The sequence below is a fragment of the Oncorhynchus mykiss genome, chromosome 10 (assembly GCF_057628025.1).
Source record: "Oncorhynchus mykiss isolate SJ-2025 chromosome 10, ASM5762802v1, whole genome shotgun sequence".
NCBI classification, from domain to species: Eukaryota; Metazoa; Chordata; class Actinopteri; order Salmoniformes; family Salmonidae; genus Oncorhynchus; species Oncorhynchus mykiss.
Genome location: NC_143031.1, coordinates 27,454,615 through 27,475,662, shown reverse-complemented (window position 1 = coordinate 27,475,662; position 21,048 = coordinate 27,454,615). Strand labels below are relative to the sequence as shown.

General features: G+C 42.3%; 2 protein-coding genes across 3 annotated transcripts in view; one reads left to right on the top strand and one right to left on the bottom strand.

Annotated features, from left to right (window-relative positions):
* Nucleotides 1-5,881, top strand: part of gas2l2 (growth arrest specific 2 like 2) — a 17,287-nt gene extending 11,406 nt beyond the window's left edge. The window contains exon 6 of the mRNA XM_021617940.3: nt 1,582-5,881. Coding sequence (XP_021473615.3) covers nt 1,582-3,157 — 1,576 coding nt within the window. The 3' untranslated portion in view covers nt 3,158-5,881. The remainder of the gene's footprint in view (nt 1-1,581) is intronic.
* Nucleotides 3,594-21,048, bottom strand: LOC110533579 (ras-like protein family member 10B). Of its 2 annotated transcripts, none has more exons than XM_021617932.3 (4): nt 20,828-21,048; nt 17,697-18,091; nt 11,984-12,108; nt 3,594-7,003 (listed from the first exon to the last, which is right to left on the bottom strand). In XM_021617932.3, the coding sequence occupies exons 2-4, from the start codon at nt 17,988-17,990 to the stop codon at nt 6,733-6,735; spliced, it is 690 nt and encodes a 229-aa protein (XP_021473607.2). In that variant the 5' UTR covers nt 17,991-18,091; nt 20,828-21,048; the 3' UTR covers nt 3,594-6,732. The 2 variants fall into 2 exon arrangements, with proteins under 2 accessions (XP_021473607.2, XP_090042391.1); XM_090186265.1 differs by lacking the exon at nt 20,828-21,048 and adding an exon at nt 19,477-19,600.

The following is a 21,048-nucleotide window of genomic DNA, read 5'->3' as shown; positions in this document are numbered from 1 at the left end:
TCTGTGCGTGATTTCCTGCAAGACAGGAATGTCAGTGTTCTGCCATGGCCAGCGAAGAGCCCGGATCTCAATCCCATTGAGCACGTCTGGGACCTGTTGGATTAGAGGGTGAGGGCTAGGGCCATTCCCCCCCCTAAATGTCCGGGAACTTGCAGGTGCCTTGGTGGAAGAGTGGGGTAACGCCTCACGGCAAGAACTGGCAAATCTGGTGCAGTCCATGAGGGGGAGATGCACAGCATTACTTAATGCAGCTGGTGGCCACACCAGATACTGACTTACTTTTGAATTTTGACCCCCCCTTTGTTCAGGGACACATTATTACATTTCTGTTAGTCACATGTCTGTGAAACTTGTTCAGTTTGTCTCAGTTGTTGAATCTTATGTTCATACAAATATTTACTAGTTTTCTGACAATTAACGCAGTTGACAGTGAGGATGCTTCTTTTTGCTGAGTTTAGGTGTATGCATTTTTGGTCATAGCATAAAACTTCTCATTATCAAATCATTTCTGGGTAACAATTATGTACCTTACTGTAGTTTTAAATTAAAATGCATAGCATTTTTGGCCATAGCATACATCCAGAGATGTTGTGCTGTTCATCAACTTCAAGCAAATCACAAAGAAAATACAGCACAATAGCATTATATAGGCCCACTTAAAGGTAGACTCAGCAAAATGACGTTGCCACGAACAGCACCGCAGATATTGAGATGAGCGAGATGCAAGACTTCGCTGTCACACACAGTATCTGCACATGTGCACCTGTTCTCTTCAAGCTCTTACAGCTTGTGAGCCATCGGACCAAAACATCAGTGAAGTTGAGCCTCATGCTTCAACACTCTTTGTTGTGGAAATTGACCCTCTGTGCTGTTTACGTTCTGCATCTGTCATATCGCTGGGTCTACAACATGACAAAATAAAGATATTGGCTGTCTCGTTAAAATCCTAATCACATTTTCAGTGTTGCTCTCTACCAGGGAGTAACTATGAGCGCCTTATATGTAACGTAGTGCGTTCTGACAGCCTTTTACGTGACAGTTTTTGCATTTAACACAATATTATTATTACATATTATTGCTAAACAATACAAGACCGAGACAGTTGGTGAAAGCAGAAAACTCTAGGCTAGATGTGTGTGAAGTAAGATGCACACAAACACATCCACTGTTTGTTTGCTGTTCTAATTTGTGCTGTTGCCAGTGTCTTCTGTCTGTTGTTCGTTTTGTATTACGTTGTTTAATCTCCGTTGCCACAGGAGGCATTTTGCCTCTTGCCGTCATTGTAAATAAGAATTGGTTCTGAATTGATTTGCCTGGTGAAATAAAGGTAACTATTTTAAATAATAATTTTTAGTTTAAGCAGCTTTTGTTTGTTTTTGCAGCCTTTGTTTTTAGTTTGCAGAAGTGGATTTGGTAGGCTACATTGTAGAGAAGCCTGGAAACAACTTTTATTCTGTATACTTACTCATGTGCAAACTTGCATTAACAAATTAATAATGGTAGTTATTTAGGTCACCTTGGAGAGATCGGATACGCAGTGACATATCAAAACTTGAGTGTGATTTTGTTGTGCTATTTCAGACTGCGACAGAGTGCTTCCACACCCACTCTCCAGCACCACCAGTCTGGGCGTAATGATGACGCAGCACTCAACTCTTCCATGAGGACAGGCAGAGAGGCCACACGCTCGTCCCATGCCCCCCGCTTCACCAGCAGCCTGCCTCGGTACATCCAACACTCCTCCACACCTCAGCCCCAGCCCAAGACTAAGCCCCAGGCTCAGAGGCCTAGAACCCCCCTGGTCTTCTACAGGTCCCCTGGGCAGCAATCCTCCCTGCTCCAGCCCAGCCCAGAAAATGGGCTTACTCAAACCTGGACTAAGTCTCAGTTTGCCTCTAAGCTCAGGCAGAGCTCCATGTTGGGTGGCAACAGCACAGAACCCCCACCCGCCAGATATACCCCTGTCTGCCCCAGACAACCCACCATCCCTATCCAGCAACCTGAAAACAATGATACTCTTCAAAAGAGCCCCGATTTAATTCGCACCTTCTGTCCAGCCAAAACATTCTGGGAAGAATCATCTGGGGAATGCCAAGTCAGGCCCTTCACACCCATTGGAGGAAATCTGAGGGATCCAAATAAGACACCCACCCCTTATGACATCACAACCAACCCTTCACACAGCGACTCCAACCATGAGAGAATGCAGGGCCTGACAAGACAGACTGCATTTGGCTTTCCTGTCAATGACAAGGCTTCTCACAAAAGCACTGTGGTGAGCCTTGAAGAGCCTGAGCATCCAGAACTATGTGGCAAAGTCTTTGTGGCAGGAGACAGAGCGATAGACAATGCTTACCTGTTTACCCCTCCCCCCATCAGCCCAGCCCAGGAGGCCAGTCTGTACCAGAGTCTGGAACACGAGATCCTGTCCAACCTCCAGCAGCTCAGCGTCGACTCAGATGATAGAAAACGCAAGCAAAACGGTCAATACCAACCATCTCAGAATATCGCTGAGAACGATTATGGTGGATTCAGTACAGTTCTAGCTGGGTTCGAACCATCTCCACATACCTCAGCCTCTTATGCCACACATCCAGTTGAGGCCAGCTTTGATGCAGTCATCACTGAGCTCTCCAAAGGGAATAGGCTGCTGGAAAAGGTGTGTGTGGAGAGCTGGGTGAAAACACTCTCTGGTAGCCCTAGAGCTAGGGAGACTTGCAGCAACACAGAGGTGGTGAACTCCAGCTTAAACCTCAAAGTGGCCAAAGCCTGTGTAACCAGCTCCTGGTCCTCTATGGGCTCCGGTGTCGAGTCCAAAGAGCTGCCCGCTGATTCTACTTTCTCACCGGACTCTGGGAATGGAGTTAGCATTAGCATAAGGCGCAGGGTGACAGACGCCAATTCACTTGTAGTGAACTCCAGAGCCACTACCATAACAGGTCCTGATAGCCTGTTGAAACCAAGGAATGGGTCTTTCAGGCAGAAGAGAACCTTGAAGAAACCAGAGAGTGTGCCCTCCATCTACAAGCTGAAGCTCCGGCCAAGGCACGACTACAGGCCAGGCAAGAAGCCCTCACGAATCCCCACCCCAATCTCCTACAAAGGGGGTCAACCTGCGGGGGACCCTGGAGGGTCCAGAAGGGGGACACACACCTAGACGAGCATCACACACCTCCCCCAGGCAGGCAGACACAGGGTTCCACAGAAATGTATCAGAGCTACAGGCAGCATGGCTACAAAGCCACAGTGAGGCTAAGGCAGTGGCAAATGCTTCAACCGGTGACAGTAGAGGACCCAGAGCAAGAGTCCCGAGTCTAACCCCTTACGTTTCGCTTCCATAGCAAATTGAGGTACTCAAGGGAAAAATACTCTATTTGGATGGTAATGTACAGGTACTGTACTACATTTATTTTTGGTTAAAGCTGAATTAATGCATCAGACCACACAAAGTAGTGGTGAAAGATTATCTGCATTCAGTGGAGCGTTCACCTCAACAAATAAAGGTTTAACTATAATGCTCAGTTTTGGTTCAATTTATTACTTATTCTGTGTGCACTCCACTACATTGTGTGACAATTATTTTAATGCAAAACTTTCTTCAATGCTATGGTAATCATATGTCTTTATTCCAATAGAAAATATACATTCTCCATCACAATTCTCCTCTATTCCCTCTCCGACAGTTGAATGTATTCAATTCCCTGTGATTTTATTTGTAAGGGAAATCTATTTGGTGGGAGGTCAGATTTCCACTTCAATTTTGCTTCAGAGCAGCGCTCGGCTCCTTTCCAAATGCTCTTTTTAAATGGGGAACCAGGGAGCAACACACACACACAGGCAGCGGGCAGCTGGAGAGCAATGAGAATAGAAGCATTCAGACCTTAATATCAGACACATCCGAGCGTCTCACAGCTGCTGCCTGTTACTCCAGGATCCGTTCTATCAGAGCACAAAAGATAAGCAGATAGCCTCACCCAGACCCCCACAGACTCAGGTATTGAGGCATGGCTGAAATTCAGAGCCATTGTATTTATATAAGGCTGCAAACACACATCCACAAACCGAAATAGACATTAACACACAATGTGGTGGCTGAAGCCACAAACTCATTTGCTGATCGATAGGTTTTTTGTTTTTTAAATAAAAGATTCCCTTTCATGATTGTGAGCTGAATCACAGATTAACTTTGAATAGATGTTGGTTTTTTTTGACAGCGCTCGTGTTTAATCAACATTCAAGGCATTATTTTTTTATTGACTGCTTCTCAGGAGTGGCCCTCTCGTTTACAGTTCCGCGGGTTGCTACTTTAGCATCCTTTGATTGCTTTACTTAGCCTAAGATACTGTCTCAGTCACCTTGTGTATATTGAGTTTATGGCTGTAGCCTGCAGACTTCTATATACCCCTCTAGCAAAATGCTGCTTGGAAAATCAAGTCTGGAGCTATTAATAGCCCTTGTCAGAGCTGCAGCCCGTCACACTACAGCAGCTGTGCTTGTTCCCCATCCGCTTGCACACACGTCACGCTCCTCGCCGCCTCAGTCTCTACTAGAAAGACTCCTTCAATTACCTCTACTGGCTGTGGGCCGGCCAGCGATACTGACACACTGGGATGAGCTGTACTAGGGACGAACAATACACACTGGGACATATCAGGGATCAGCATCCGGTAGCCTTTAACTCAAATTCTGTTTTTTCAGCAACTTAATTTCTCAAAACAAGCACCTATTAAGTTTGTTGAACAATTTGATTTGATTATAGCATTAAAGTAATTCACCACTAGTGTATTTTCTTATTAGGCCCTCAGGTTCAAGATGGCCCTCCAGTAGATATCTTTGAATACAATACTGATATTAGACACCTCACAATGCCAGGTTAGTGGTTCTCATCAGAAAGGGCCTTTAGCGAGAGACCTCAGGAAATTAAACGAGAATCCTGAAAATAAAATGTTTTATTGGAATGTGTAATGATCACAAGTCACGAAAGTAGTAAGATATTATGCAGGTCTGTGACTAAAGGAGTGGAGGAGGGAAAAGTAAATCTGACCTATGGCGTAAAGGGCAACCATGCAAGGCAGTGGTCTTTGAGACTGTTAGTCTGTCGAGTTTCTCTGGCTATGTACTATAGACCATGTAAGAGTTCCAGACAGACCTACCTCTGAAGTATTGAAGAAGGATGCTCAAATTATGATGTATTCATGAAACAGACCAGAGAATGGGATGTCTGAGGACTCCATCGTAATTATAGGTTCACATCAACACAGAGCAACTTAATCATAGACAGCTAGCTAGCTCATCAGCATATATAACATTTTTATTTATTTATTCAGGAACAGGCTGATTAAAGTCACAAAAGTAGTTTGACTCTGATTTTGAGGGCTGTTAGGCATTTGAGGCTCTCCTTATGGAATGTGATTGGTCCAAAACAGAAAACACTGCTGCAACTGGCAGTTTATTATCACTATCTTCTTATAGTACCATACTAATTTAGTTTAATTCAAACAAGTGGCTATAGTCATGTAGGCTAGCTGTATCTGCATTGTATTCTCCTTTCCCCATATTGTCTTTATTTACTTTTCTGCTCTTTTGCACACCAGTATTTCTACTTGCACATCTATCACTCGTTAATTTGCTAAATTGTCATTACTTGCTACTATGGCCTATTTATTGCCTCACCACCTCATGCCATTTGCACACACTGTATATAGACTTTTTTTTATTTCTATTGTGTTAACTGTACTCTTGTTTATTCCATGTGTAACTCTGTTGTTTGTGTCGCACTGCTTTGCTTTATCTTGGCCAGGTCGCAATTGTAAATGAGAACTTGTTCTCAACTAGCCTACCAGGTGAAATAAAAATGAATAAAACATTTAATTGAATACAACCTTACAGGAAACAAGTGTCATTTTGTTCCCCCTTATTCCTATGTTTTACCAAAGGTTACTAACATTCAAGCATGGCATGTTCATTTATTGCTGTATTTAGCAGTTCAGAGGACCTGAACAGGCCGATATGTTGGCAACCACGTCTAGCCTCAAGTATTTTATTACATTTAGACCTTATTTTTTACAGTATATCATTAACAGTCTCATATAGGGGGTTTGGTCTGAGTTGTTTGTATATAAACACCCTTATGTGCTTCTATAGTTGTAGATTTTAGTATGTACACAGTTGTTTGTTTGCGAATGGAGCGTAAAGGTGGACTGGATTACTCCATTTAACAGAATTCTCCCTATGGTTGGCTGTTTTGGTTTCAGAGGACTAATTGAGATGGGTTTGTGTACGGAATTCGTATAGCTACCTCTGGGGATTATATGCTCAAGTGTGCACCTTCAAGACATCCGAGCAGAGAGAATGCATCAGCAGATGTCAACCTCAATCCCACTCCAAACAGGGCTTTGACATTAGCAATGTCATACATCGATCAACGTCCAGGTGAGTCAAACAACGTAAGCCAATCTGTCTGTCTGGAGCGACTCCCAGATGCTGGAAAGTTCCTTTAGTGTACTTGAACGAGTTCAGAATTTTTACAGCAAGGGGTTGGTTTAGCTGCCTCCAAATCAAGAAAATATCAAATATGGATAGGGTGGTACTCTCCATCCCTGATCAAGTCAGAGGGCTGTTACATGTTAATACTGTAGCTTCACAGGACAGAAATGTGGTCAGCCATGGTGGTCCTAGGGCGGTTTACTGTACCAATGCCACTCTGGTGCGCACCCACCGTCACTGAGTAAATCACATGAGGGCACAGCGTTCGTTTCTTAGTGCCCGTTGGAAGCGGATGGTTGCATGGACGTGTTTGCAGCGGGCACAGCCCACACTGCGCAGAGCCTCCCCGAACAGCAGAAGCACGTGCCAGTTGAATTTGGCCGAACACTCCACGTAGCCACACTTCCAGTTCTTCCTCACCAGGTCGGACATGTTGTGGCGGGGGATAACACGCCCCCGCTGCAAGTCCCGCTTGTTCCCCACGACCAGGATGGGCATGTCGCCTGTGCCCAACACCCTGGAGAGGAAAAGAGACACCGAATGAGAGGTAAGACACCTGTGGTCATCTAAAGCATTAAGTATTCAACACACAGTGGTTGCTTTTCTGTGGTCATTTGAACAGAAACACAGCATCACATCAAGGCTTAGCTATGACTGACACAGATTTGTACCCCAGTTATAGTTGATGCTATTGAGGCAGCGTTCTCAAATCCCCTGCCCTGCCAACTCTGTCCAAAACTGATTAAGCCGTTTTATCAGGAAGTCTTCGTAGGGAGAGGATTAAGGGACATTTCTGTTTGGAGTTATTCATGACCAAAAACAAGGGGTGCAACTTTCACTGGGTACGGGGCCACATTCTGGAATTGCATTTTTGTCCCACCCAGTTATCATTGGAATGTGATACAAAATGAGGCAACGGTGTACTTTAGGAACATGCGGATGCCTCTGACCGGTCGGATAGGTTTTGGAGTGTTTAGAATTTTTTTATCCAGTCGGATAAACCTTGTGTTTCTGTGGTGAGTGTTCATGGTGCGTGTTCTGTATACAGTGTGTGTACAGAGTATACTGTGCATTTGAAAAGTATTCAGACCCATTTACTTTCTCCACATTTTGTTAAAGTGACTCCCCATCCCGCATGAGGGAGCGTAATCATCGACTGATTCTAATTAGCATAACGCACCAGACATAAATATTCCTAGAAAATATTCCTATTCATGAAAATCACAAGTGAAATATATTGACACAGCTTAGCCTTTAGTTAATCACCCTGTTATCTTAGATTTTCAAAATATGCTTTACAGCTAAAGCTAGACAAGTATTTGTGTAAGTTTATCGATAGCCTAGCATAAGGAAACTTGGTCACGGAAATCAGAAAAGCAATCAAATTCAATCGTTTACCTTTGATGAGCTTCGGATGTTTTCACTCACGAGATTCCCAGTTAGATAGCCAATGTTCCTTTTTTCCAAAAATATTATTTTTGTAGGCGAAATAGCTCCTCCGTTTGTTCTTCACGTTTGGCTGAGAAATCGTCCGGAAATTGCAGTCACGAAAACTCCCAAAAATATTCCAAATTAGCTCCATAATATCGACAGAAACATGGCAAACGTTGTTTATAATCAATTCGATAATATATCCACCGGGACAATTGGTTTTTCAGTAAGACCGATTGGAATAATGGCTACCTCTGTATTTTACACGAGAGTCACTCTGGGAGCCATCAGGTGACCAGTTGCGTAATGTAGCCGCTTACGGGTATTCTTCAACATAAATGCGTAAAACTACATAATGCTGTAGACACCTTGGGGAATACAGAGAATAGGTAATCTGGTTGATAGCCCATTCACTGCTCAATAGGGACGCATTGGAACGCAGCGCTTTCAAAACATGAGGCACTTCCGGATTGGATTTTTCTCAGGCTTTCGCCTGCAACATCAGTTCTGTTATATTCACAGACAATATTTTTACAGTTTTGGAAACTTTAGAGTGTTTTCTATCCCAAGCTGTCAATTATATGCATATTCTAGCATCTTGTCCTGACAAAATATCCTGTTTACTACATGAACGTTATTTTTCCAAAAATGAAAATACTGCCCCCTAGTCACAAGGTTAAATTACAGCCTTAATCTAAAAAAATGTTTTAAATACCCCATAATGCCAATGCAAAAACCGTTTTTTAAAAACAGACATACCTTATTTACATAAGTATTCAGACCCTTTGCTATGAGATTTGAAATTGAGCATCATGTTTCCATTGATCTTCCTTGAGATATTTCTACAACTTGATTTGAGTCCACCAGAGGTAAATTCAATTGATTGGACATGATTTGGAAAGGCACACACATGTCTATATAAGGTCCCACAGTTGACAGTGCATGTCAGAGCAAAAACCAAGCCATGAGGTTGAAGGAATTGCCCGTAGAGCTCCGAGACAGGATTGTGTCAAGAAACAGATCTGGGGAAGGGTACCAAAACATTCTTGCAGCATTAAAGGTCCCCAAGAACACAGTGGCCTCCATCATTCTTAAATGTTTGGACCCTCCAAGACTCTTCCTAGAGCTGGCCGCCCGGCCAAACTGAGCTATCGGGGGACTAAGAACCTGATGGTCACTGACAGAGCTCCAGAGTTCCTCAGTGGAGATAGGAGGACCTTCCAGAAGGACAACCATCTCTGCAGCACTCCACCAATCAGGCCTTTATGGTAGAGTGGCCAGACGGAACCCACTCCCCAGTAAAAGGCACATGACAGCCCGCTTGGAGTTTGCCAGAAGGCACCTAAAGGACTCAGACCATGAGGAACAAGATTATCTGGTCTGATAAAACAGTAGGGATGGTGCCAAGGAAATCTGGCACCATCCCTACGACGAAGCATGGTGGTGGCAGCATCATGCTGTGGGGATGTTTTTCAGTGGCAGTGACTGGGAGACTAGTCAGGATGGAGGGAAAAATGAACAGAGCAAAGTACAGAGAGATCCTTAATGAAAAGCTGCTCTAGAGCGCCCAGGACCTCAGACTGGGGTAAAGGTTAAAAATCCAACAGGACAACGACCCTAAGCACACAGTCAAGACAATGGAATGGCTTCGGGACAAGTCTCTGAATGTTCTTGAGTGGCCCAGCCAGAGAGCGGACTTGAACCCGATCGAACATCTCTGGAGAGACCTAAAGAATAGCTGTGCAGCGTACCTTCCCATCCAACCTGACAAAGCTTGAAAGGATCTGCAGAAAAGAATGGGAGAAACTCCCCAAATACGGGTGTGCTGCCAAAGGTGCTTCAACAAAGTACTGAGTAAAGGGTCTGAATACTTATGAAAATGTGATATTTATTTTTTATATACATTTGCAAATATTTCTAAAAACCTGTATTTGCTTTATCATTGTGGGCTATTGTGTGTAGAATGAGGGGGGGAAAAACTATTTCATACATTTTAGAATAAGGCTGTAATGTAACAAAATGTGTAAAAAGTCAAGCGGTCTGAATACTTTCCGAATGCACCGTATCTGTCAGATATGTGAGTAAGATCCAAGGTGTCACCCTCCTCTCCCCATCCCAGGCCTCTGTGTTCAGCTTTTGTCTCTTCCTTATCTCCTGAAATGATGATAGTTCTTGTGACAGTTCCCTCTTTCCCTAAAAAATAAATGGCTTTTCTTCAACTGTCAGTTCCTTATTGATTTCAAAAGAATGTAGCCTACTGCTCCAAATGTTGATTTTACAAGCATGTACTGCAAAACAGCACGTAAATCTAACAAATCAAATGATTTGTGCATAATCATAACTGGGCGAGCCCACCCAATAAATGGATGACTGGGAGATGAATGGCTGTGACAGGACCGGTCACTGACACCATTAGCCTCTGTATGGCCTTGGCAATGTGGTGCTGTCAGAGTGGGCACTGATTGACGGCCTCACATTCACACACCCTGCCCCTACTGTCACCACTAGAACAGCTATGACGTCCACTTTCACGTCCCAGTGCCAAGAAGAGGAATGTGTGGATTCAAGAGGAAGCCTTATTGACTTTTCAAAACTGAGGCCAAGGTGGTTGGTTGGGTCAAACCTACAGTAAATCCTATGCCTCGATAAATTTTCACCATGGTGTGTTATGAAGAATTTCAATTAAGTTAGACATCTTTTATACTACATTAGATATTACAACTTCTTTATTACAATAGCAGTACATACATTAAGTACATTGCAGAAAAATCTCAGCCAACCAGCTGAGGCAACCAACCAGCTGTCAGTCTAGTCCCAGGCAGCCAGCCAGCTGTCAGTCTAGTCCCTGGCTCATTAGCAGATTTGGAGATGATATTAAACAACCCATCTCTCCCTCTGTGTGTGTGAGAGCGAGACATGCAAGAGAGATGGTGGTGTGAAGATGATTTCATTGTAAATTAAACACGTGTTTGCCACCAAGGTCATCAGCTGCCTCACAACGACAAGTCATGTGGTTGCAAGCTAATGGCTCTCAGAATCAATCTCCACTCCCCTGACACGTATCACACGTTCGTCCCTCCAAACATCACATCATGTCACTATCCCACACTGACATCAGTCTAAGACAAACACCAGCCTTGTTTCCCAACCCTGTTATTAGGACACACAGTCTCTCTGATTAAAGCTATCTGGGCTCCCAGGAGGGATGGTTTGCGCTAATTGCTTTGACTAATTATATGACACAGAATTGGTTTAGCAGCTGCCTGGTTTGGGAGAGATGTATCGACCTGAAAAGCAAGCGAGCACTACTGACATGAAATTTGTGGATTCGCAAGGAATGGTTATTGATTTTTTTTCAAGCCCAGAGCCAAGAGGGGTGGTTTGTTAAAAAATAATCTAATGTTTCTGGATACATTTCATCCACAGTTCTATCAAACTGTGACTTAACTTTTTACCATGGTAAGATAACCACTGTGAAATACTTGTTTTGTAACAAGTATCTGTTGAGTGTCTATTGTGAGTGTCTATAAAGTGGGTGTTGTTAACTGTTTTCATCACACCAGTCCACACTGCATTCGCTTCCAACAACATCTAAAAAATACAGAATTCAATAGAACAAATAAAAGAGGCGGCAGGGTAGCCTAGTGGTTAGAGCGTTGGACTAGTAACCAAAAGGTTGCAAGTTTAAATCCCCGAGCTGACAAGATACAAATCTGTCGTTCTGCCCCTGAACAGGCAGTTTAACCCACTGTTCCTAGGCCGTCATTGAAAATAGGAATTTGTTCTTAACTGACTTGCTTAGTTAAATAAAGGTTAAAAAAAGACAATGGAGGGATTGTGAAGAGAAGCCGAAGTGATTATGAAGACATTTGACCCTGGCAGTCTGAGCCACTCATGTTGATTTCAGTCCAAATATTAAATAAATGTTCTATGTGAGTGTGGCGTTGGAGGCTCCTGATTGCGGCCTAGGCTTCTCTATTCATAGCGAGCCATAATTACGGCTGAGTTCAAAGAGCTGGTGCCAGCCGGAGCTGGGCCCTATTTGGCATGCAAGCCGTGTCCTCACCTGGTCTCTAGGATCTGCTGGCGCATGGTCTTGATGTATTCGAAGCTGTCGAAGCAGCAGATGTCATAGACCAGGATGTAGACGTGAGCGCTGCGGATACCTCGGCAGCAGGTGTCTGTCCACTCCTGGAGGAGGGGGGGGAGAGGATAGGAAAGAGAATTGTAGAAAGAGGAAGGAAGGAGACAGGAGGGAGAAGAGAAGACACGGGGAAGGCTCTCATTAGGAAGCAGTACCTTTTTGTCTGGTAATACTCAGATGCACTGTTTGATACATTTTGAATGTGACGGAAAGATTTATTTTAAATAGTGGCACGGAGACAAATAGTTTTCACCTATTCTATCCACGCACAGCTTTTGTACACTTTTTTCAGAATGATGTTAGTCTAGTTAATTTGCTGAAATTACTTGCAACATAGCATACTCTCTGGTCAATATGACAAAAACACAATCTGCTCTCTTTTGTAATTTTAATTTCTGCTTTATGATTGGCTCCTCGCTGTGAGAAATATTGTTTGCAAGCTAGTGCTTGCCTTGCATAGCTTTTCAAAAAGACCTCAAGCACCTCTCCATTGCAAATGAAAACACTGATTATCTTATAAATTATCAATTGAGTGTGAAATTTGATTAGTTATACCCAAAACTGTGGTTAATATGTGGACTTCAACACAATATTACTTTCTTTAAATGAGTAAGCCAAACTAGTAATTACATTTTCTGAGGTCTCAGTTCCATTGAACAGTTTCAGTTCAATATTTTGTTCTGTGACTGTAAAATTGTGTCTAGACGTGATGAGAAATCTCTGGTGCATTGAAAGGTCAATTTTCATTCAAACTTTATGACTGCAAAGCTGCCAGTGTTGTGTTTGAAACCACCTAAAGCGAGACCGATTCAAGATCAAGACCGGAGGTGGGAGAGACCAAGTCAAGACCAAGACCGGGAGGAGAACAAGGGGTCCGAGACCAAGTCAAGTCCGAGACCAGAAAAATGCGAGTCCAATTCAAGACCATGATTGTAATTTTGGTAAATCACCACCATAAGAGTTCAAAATGTCCAGTATTTCTGTGTTCATATTTCAGAACAACATATGGATTCTTTAGACATTCAGAATAGTCCCTGCTGCTGAGGGAAAATAGAGCCACTCTACAAATTATTACTAAGCCAAACACAGTGGGGAACAATGAGCCTTCAGAGAAGGGCTAAGGATTTATAAAATAATGATTATAATAATATAGAAATAATGACAATTATTTGATTATTTTCAATGATGCTCTAATTTAATCTCATCAGTTTTTGTTGGAAAGGAAAAGGTTAAAACTGAAAATAAACAAATCCAATCAGGATTTTTCTTTGCTTGTCTCTGGGGGATACATCGAGCTAGCTAAGTCAGCCATTGGCTAGGCCATCAGAAGTTATATAAAGGCATCTGCCATTCAATTGTATTAGTAAAAAAAGAATGGAAACTTCTGCCTTCTTAAAGGTCAACAGGTCACTACTACTCAATAGTGAGCAGTAGTTTTACCACGGTCTAGCTAGCTAGCTTTTGTTGTTGGCTAGTTTTCAGTGGCAGCAGGTTTTATCAAAGAGGAGGTTGTTGCTAATTTGTTAGCGTCTCCCTTTTCAAGAATAACTTTCAACAAGAAGTTACGTTTCAAATGATCATCATCTGGTGAGTGGAACTGTGTGTTTTTTTTTTTATTACAGTGTGCTTGATGTTGTTAGCCATCTCTTTGAAAATAAGTTGTGTGTGAAACATTGTTGCATTTAAAGTGGAACTGACAGCATTTTAGCAACGTGGAATCTGTTCATATACACCCACAGGGAGAATATTACACTTTTTAAAAAACATTCTGACGTGACCACTTAGGTATGGTCATTTTCACATTTTACATAAATTCTTAGCATCCAGAATTCCCAAACATTCTAAGGCATTTGTGATAATTCTACCGCAGTAGAGTGGGAAAAGGGATGTGCCGGGACCATCGACACAGATCAGGGGGTTATCAATCAGAGCTACAGTAGACCTTTATACAAACAAGCCATTTGCCACACGGGCCTGACATCATTCACTTTGAACTTTGGACTGTGTGTTTACAGGCAGTTGCAACAGCGCGACTTTCGATCATTAGAACACATTTGTCAAAAGCCACAAAATAAACCAGAATGGATTTCTACAAATATGTAAACACCACGGTCATCTTACAAAACATGAAAAGGTAGGCTCTCTCTCCCTCAGTTATGTGCATCTACAACAAGAGCAACAACTAATGCTAGCCATAGCAAGATAGGCTAAAATCTAACAAAGGAACATTAGATAAAACATCTCAATTTTTCAGCTAGTTGGCCGTCATAATTGCACTGATAAACGATGGAGAATTGTAGCCTCCTCATCCTTTTACAGCTTCCCTGCCAATGCATGCTTGTCCCAACCAAGCACTCAATTAACTGGCTAAAGTTGGCTAGCTTGCTACTTCCAGACACAAATGAGAGAACAGAGTTGGTTAGGCTGTTTACATGTCATCTAGTGCTTTCTTGACTAACTATTACTTTTTTTGCCTGCGTTTACTGACACCCGTCATATTCAACAGGTGTTGCATGTTGGTAAATTCATCAGTTGTTCTGTCCTCTGGCACATTCAGATGAGAGGGCTCTCAAATCCGAGTAGATAGCCAGAGTGAATTTGCCAATGCAAGAGACATGCTAACTGTATAACAGTCGTTCAGGTTCTTGCTAACTAACCAAATGACTCCTGCATCTCTAGCTGTGTATGTATAGCCACCGAAAAACGATGAGGGGAAAATTCAGTCACTCACCCACTCCTCCAGTGTTATGACATGACAGCTTGCTAGCTAGCTGCTAGGAGAATATCTAGCTAACGTTAGGCTCTGTGTTTTTAGCTTGCTACATAAATAGATACGCTAGCCTATTAGCCATGTTATGACTGACTTGTGATCATTGCCCTTGCTAGTTTAATTGTATTGACATTACCAGCCTTAGTTACATTAGTCCGTTTTTGTCCAGAATATTGAGTCATTGAAACTCGAACAGTGCATCCCGAATGGAGGCAGCAAACAATGTACCAGGCCAGCTGTGATTTACAACCTGATAGCAATATTTTTTTGACTCTCCAGAAATGTATTGGTGAATTATATTAATCATGCATTTAACTGCATCTATCTACATTCTACAATGCCTTAGTGTACGTCATGGAACTGAGAGTCAAAGAGTACCTATTTTTAAAACCTCTTATAAAGTTGGTTTTGTGGCATAACAGGGAATTTGATATTTTTGACTTATGATTGTCTTTTTGTTTCATAACTGCAAAGTAGTTCAAACGCTGTCAGCTCCACTTTAAACTTTAGGTCTCTGGTTACTTTGTGTGCTAAACATTTCAATGGGAAGTAATAGTTGTACATTTTGATTGGGAAATGCTTAATGGTTGTGTTTTTGTTTTCTTATGATGGAGACCTACTGGTTTATTATGTACGAGTTTATGGTTATCCTTTAACATCATGCTGTGTTTGACTGCTGTCTTTCCATCGGCCCTATGGGGTGGTGCCTGGAGAAGTGAGAATACTCTGTGCCAAAAAGTTCCCAAACGGCCCACCCAGCGAAGGAAAGGCACCCTAAGTGAAAATTTGTTTTTTTTTAAATGAGTTTTCCTGTAAATTCTAAGAAAAAAATCACTCACAAAATCGCTCTTTTTTTTATATATAGAAAAATACAAAAATGTGAAGGTCTAAGTCCACAACAATGCTTAAATCACATCCAATCTGATTGGGTGGGCATGTCAGGGCCTGACTCCAGTGGTTGGGCCTGGGTGCAGTGGTTGGGCCTCTGTCCACCCAGGCCCATCCATGTCTACATGCCTGATGCAAACAGTGCATGATGACAATTGCACATCACAAATAGCCTACTAACCAACACTTCAGACTAAACTTTTTCAATACCTGGTTTGTATACCCATTCAGTGGGCGGAACGGGGGGTGGTCAATTAGGACTGTGGGTCAATTGTGTGGGACTGTGGGTCAAATAACCTTGTGGACGCTCTGATTCTAGTTCGTGAGCTAGGAAGAATACTGCCTGGGAAGGTCTCTCACTCAGAAGTACGAGATGGGGAGGGAGGCGGGGGTTGGTTGATCTCAGGTCTCCCCACTGGAAGCCCGAGGTAGGGGGAGCGGGGGAATCTATCAAATAGCACACCTCTAACTTTGTACAGTAGTAATGCAATTAGTAAAATCAGTCACACTACAAAATGCTACCAAATAAACCACAATTCATTCATAATACTGTGAATATATAATTTCACAGACATATTGTTGCATTTTTTCTGGTTTGTGCGAAATCATTAAGAATAATATAAAACCAGTCTGCACACCACCAAGGTGAATTGGTTTAGTCTTGACTCTGTTGACAGTGTTGGGGGATGGGCAATGTATTGATGCTGGAGTGCCAAATCAACACAATTATTTTTCTAATTGTCTTTTTGATATTTACAAGTTATTTTTGTATATATTTTTATATTTATACAGTTTTAAATGTTATGATAATTTATTTGTGTTGTTCCAAATGTCTGAATAAAAATTAGTTAGTGCAGAATGGTGCTTTTTCTTTTTTTTTGGCCCAGGGAGCCATACAAGCTAGAACCGCCACTGTACCCATTGTTGCCTTAGTTAGTATTTACTGGTAGATATGTTGGATTGAAACGTCTTTTCTACCCTAACGCTACCAATGTCATTATTCTGGGAGCTGCTCCATGCCAAAACCAGTTGAGAGCTGTCCACTCTTGCTGCATGCAGATGATATTCCGCTGAAACTAGACTGTTTGGCGCGCATGTGAATACACTGCACTTGCTTTGCGATTGTGTAAACTACTTTGTGAATGATTTCTCTATTGTACTACATAATTGATACGTCGTATACCTTCACTACACCACTTTGATACTCATCAGAATGGATTATAAACAATGCCCAATGAAAAAACTGGGTAAACGGTTTAAATATTCGTGTACCCTCTACAACATCACTGGCCCTTTTAATTTTTTACATTTTTTTTTTACAAAAAGTGCACTCATACAATAATGCGCAGGTAATTCGGTTGCTGTCATTTCAGAATCACGAACCTGTCACAATATATATATAAAGGCTGTTAAGATATTAATGTTTCAAGAAAGGAGTGTATATATTTGGCCTGGTGAGGCTGTTTTATGCGCTGACTGAATGAAAGCTGATAATTATTCGTTATTTACTCCGCTGGTCTCGGGAAGAAATTACGAGTCCTCACTGTCCGAGACAGAGTCAAGACCGAGCACACCAATAAAATCTGCTTTAGCAGTATCTTCTGGACAGAGTAATAACCCCATCTAATTTATCCCTTTTATAACAGTGTTCTCAGGAGAGCCCTGTGTTGTATAATACATTCATCTGAGAATATCAGATATTTGAGTAAAGATAAAAACAGATTTCTACCTTTTTATGTGACATCCTAGGTGAATACAGAGAGCAGGTTGTCCGCTTTTCTAACCCAATGACAAAGCTGCTGACTACACACTTTCAAGGGACTGCTAGGCATCAAAGCAGTGCATACACAGCATCAAATCAGAAGTGCCTTCCTCTCCTCATGTCATGATGTTAAAATGGACCTTTCACCTGTCTACAATGTCTAACCTGCCACACACATCAGTTCCCATCACTGTTGTGCTTTAGTGGGACAGTACCTGCATTGAGTTCCCAGGGAAGCTGGTGATGGCAGGATAGTCGGTGATCTGCAGGTCGTGCACGTGGCCATTGAGCACAGCAGCAGACAGGTGGACACGGCGGGCACGGCTGGTTGCCGGGGTGGGCGCCTCGCTGTAGTCATCGTGGAGGAAGCGCTGCACGATGGCAGTCTTGCCCACGCCTTGTGCCCCCAGCACAGCAATGCGGAAGGGAGGCGGCATGCTGCGCCCCCCTCGACCCCCTGCTGCTGCTCCACCCCCCTCCCTGTTCTCGCAAACCACCGGCCAGTGCATTCAGGGTTGTGCAGCGCATAGTCCCCACAGGCACAGAGGCAGATGTTGTGGTGGGGGGCACGCTCGACCACATTCATAGACCACCAACACCCCCTATCCCACTGGTGGAGAGAGAGAGCGGGGAGAATGGAGAGGGGGTGTGAGAGAGAGAGAGGGGGAAGTAGAGGGATTGGAAGAGAGAGGGGAGAAAGACAGAAAAGGGGAAGGAGGGAAAGAGAGGCATAGGGAGACAGAAATTGGGAACACGCATAACAGGTATGGGTCATTTAGTTCATTTGGAGCTTAGGTATGCTAATTCTGGATCACTACATTTCTACATGAAAGTATAGGTTACTTTGGCAAGTGCAATATTTTTACCACTGCATGCCTTTCATTCATCTACAAAAGGGAAACAAAAGCACTAAGCTGCTAAGCAACCAACTAAAACAAGAAGTCATATATATATACAAGGACACTGGGAAGATGAAATAACATATACTGTGAAAACCAAAGTGCCACTGTGCAATCAAAATTCGCTTATCTCCGAGATGCATTACTCCAATATGCCTAACAAAATTCCAACCAAATCTATATCTGAGGCTGCACATCATTAACTCCATTTTTTTTGAAGACAACAATCACCATTCAAAAAAGTTGCCATTCCAACAAATGGAACCAAAACTAAATGGGCAATCAGCAGTAGAAACAATAATAAAGCACCTCTCTGACCCTGTTTTGGTAAAAAGCAGAAGGATGGGGCTGGAGAAATGTAACCACTCTCAAATTCACAGACAGAGCTATGGATGCATCTGATCCATCTCTACGCAGACGACACCATTCTGTATACTTCTGGCTCTTCTTTGGACACTGTGTTAACAACCCTCCAGGCGAGCTTCAATGCCATACAACTCTCTTTCCGTGGCCTCCAATTGCTCTTCTTTACAAGTATATATATAGCCCATCTATAATTTAGCCCAAACAACTACCTCTCCCCCTTTACAAGTAAAATGCATGCTCTTCAACCGATCGCTGCCTGCACCTGCCCGCCTGTCCAACATCACTACTCTGGACGGTTCTGACTTAGAATATGTGGACAACTACAAATACCTAGGTATCTGGTTAGACTGTAAACTCTCCTTCCAGACTCACATCAAACCTCTCCAATCCAAAGTTAAATCTAGAATTGGCTTCCTATTTCGCAACAATTCACTCATGCTGCCAAACATACCCTCGTAAAACTGACCATCCTACCGATCCTCGACTTCGATGTCATTTACAAAATAGCCTCCAATACCCTACTCAATAAATTGGATGCAGTTTATCACAGTGCCATCCATTTTGTCACCAAAGCCCCATATACTACCCACCACTGCGACCTGTACACTCTCGTTGGTTGGCACTCGCTTCATACTCGTCACCAAACCCACTGGCTCCAGGTCATCTACAAGACCCTGCTAGGTAAAGTCCCCTCTTATCTCAGCTCGCTGGTCACCATAGCAGCACCCACCTGTAGCACGTGCTCCAGCAGGTATATCTCTCTGGTCACCCCCAAAACCAATTGATCCTTTGGCCGCCTCTCTTTCCAGTTCTCTGCTGCCAATGACTGGAACGAACTACAAAAATCTCTGAAACTGGAAACACTTATCTCCATCACTAGCTTTAAGCACCAGCTGACAGAGCAGCTCACAGATTACTGCACCTGTACATAGCCCATCTATAATTTAGCCCAAACAACTACCTCTCCCCCTACTGTATTTATTTATTTTGCTCCTTTGCACTCCATTATTTCTATCTCTACTTTGCACATTCTTCCACTGCAAATCTACCATTCCAGTGTTTTACTTGCTATATTGTATTTACTTCGCCACCATGGCCTTTTTTGCCTTTACCTCCCTTATCTCACCTCATTTGCTCACATTGTATATAGACTTATTTTTCAACTGTATTATTGACTGTATGTTTGTTTTACTCCATGTGTAACTCTGTGTTGTTGTATGTGTCGAACTGCTTTGCTTTATCTTGGCCAGGTCGCAATTGTAAATGAGAACTTGTTCTCAACTTGCCTACCTGGTTAAATATAAATATAAATATATATATATATATATATATATATATATATATATATATATATATATATATATATATATATATATATATATATATATTAAATGCAAGGACTGACAATCTATGATATCAAAATGCTAGCCATGTTTAACCATGTTTTGGGGCTATATAGGGTTTGTTTACATTTACTTTGTTTACAAACATTGGAGTAAAACAATCTTATATTTCGGGTTCTGATGGGGTACTACAGTTAAACTAAGCCCATGAAGCATTTATAAGTTATATTATTCAAGAATCAATAGGTACAAATCAATTATTTATAAGTTCAAAAATGGATGTAGCAATTGCTGATTTCCCCTTTAAATTTCCCTTCCAGAATATGGACAACAATAAAGAACAAGCGCATCACCTAGTGGAAGAAATGGTAGTAATCTGTACAGAAATGACCTCAGACGAGGTCAACTTTGTAAAGTGGAACATGTATCGATAGACTAATATCTAATGTAACACTATCTATCATCCAAAATTCTGTTTGATCAGGAAAAATAGCACAATCACATATTAAAAAACAAATATCTCCATCTTTGGATAGGCTTTATGGTTAGCTAATAGGCTTTCATGAAATGCAAAAATAAACGTACGCATGAGACTTACATTCCAACTTTGTGCGAATATAAGCAAGTAGATCTGTAAAAATTAAGAATAAAATGAACTTAAATAGACCATCTTGCAGCTGCAACTCTAAACAACTCCATATGAGTATAATATGATTAGAAATGATAGTACATGCTTACCGTGCGCACAGGTATTGTGCGGTGCCGATGCCGTACGGTGTAAATTCCAAAGTGCTGCTGCAGATACACCTGCGGTGATGCTGATGTGTGTAGAACCTCATTCGTTGGCTTCTTACTGACATATAACGGTCTCAGGTGGATACAGTGAAGAGTCCTAAAGATACAACCTACTCTCTCGTTAGTGGAGAGACGACACGCGGTCTAAACGCCCGTCATATATT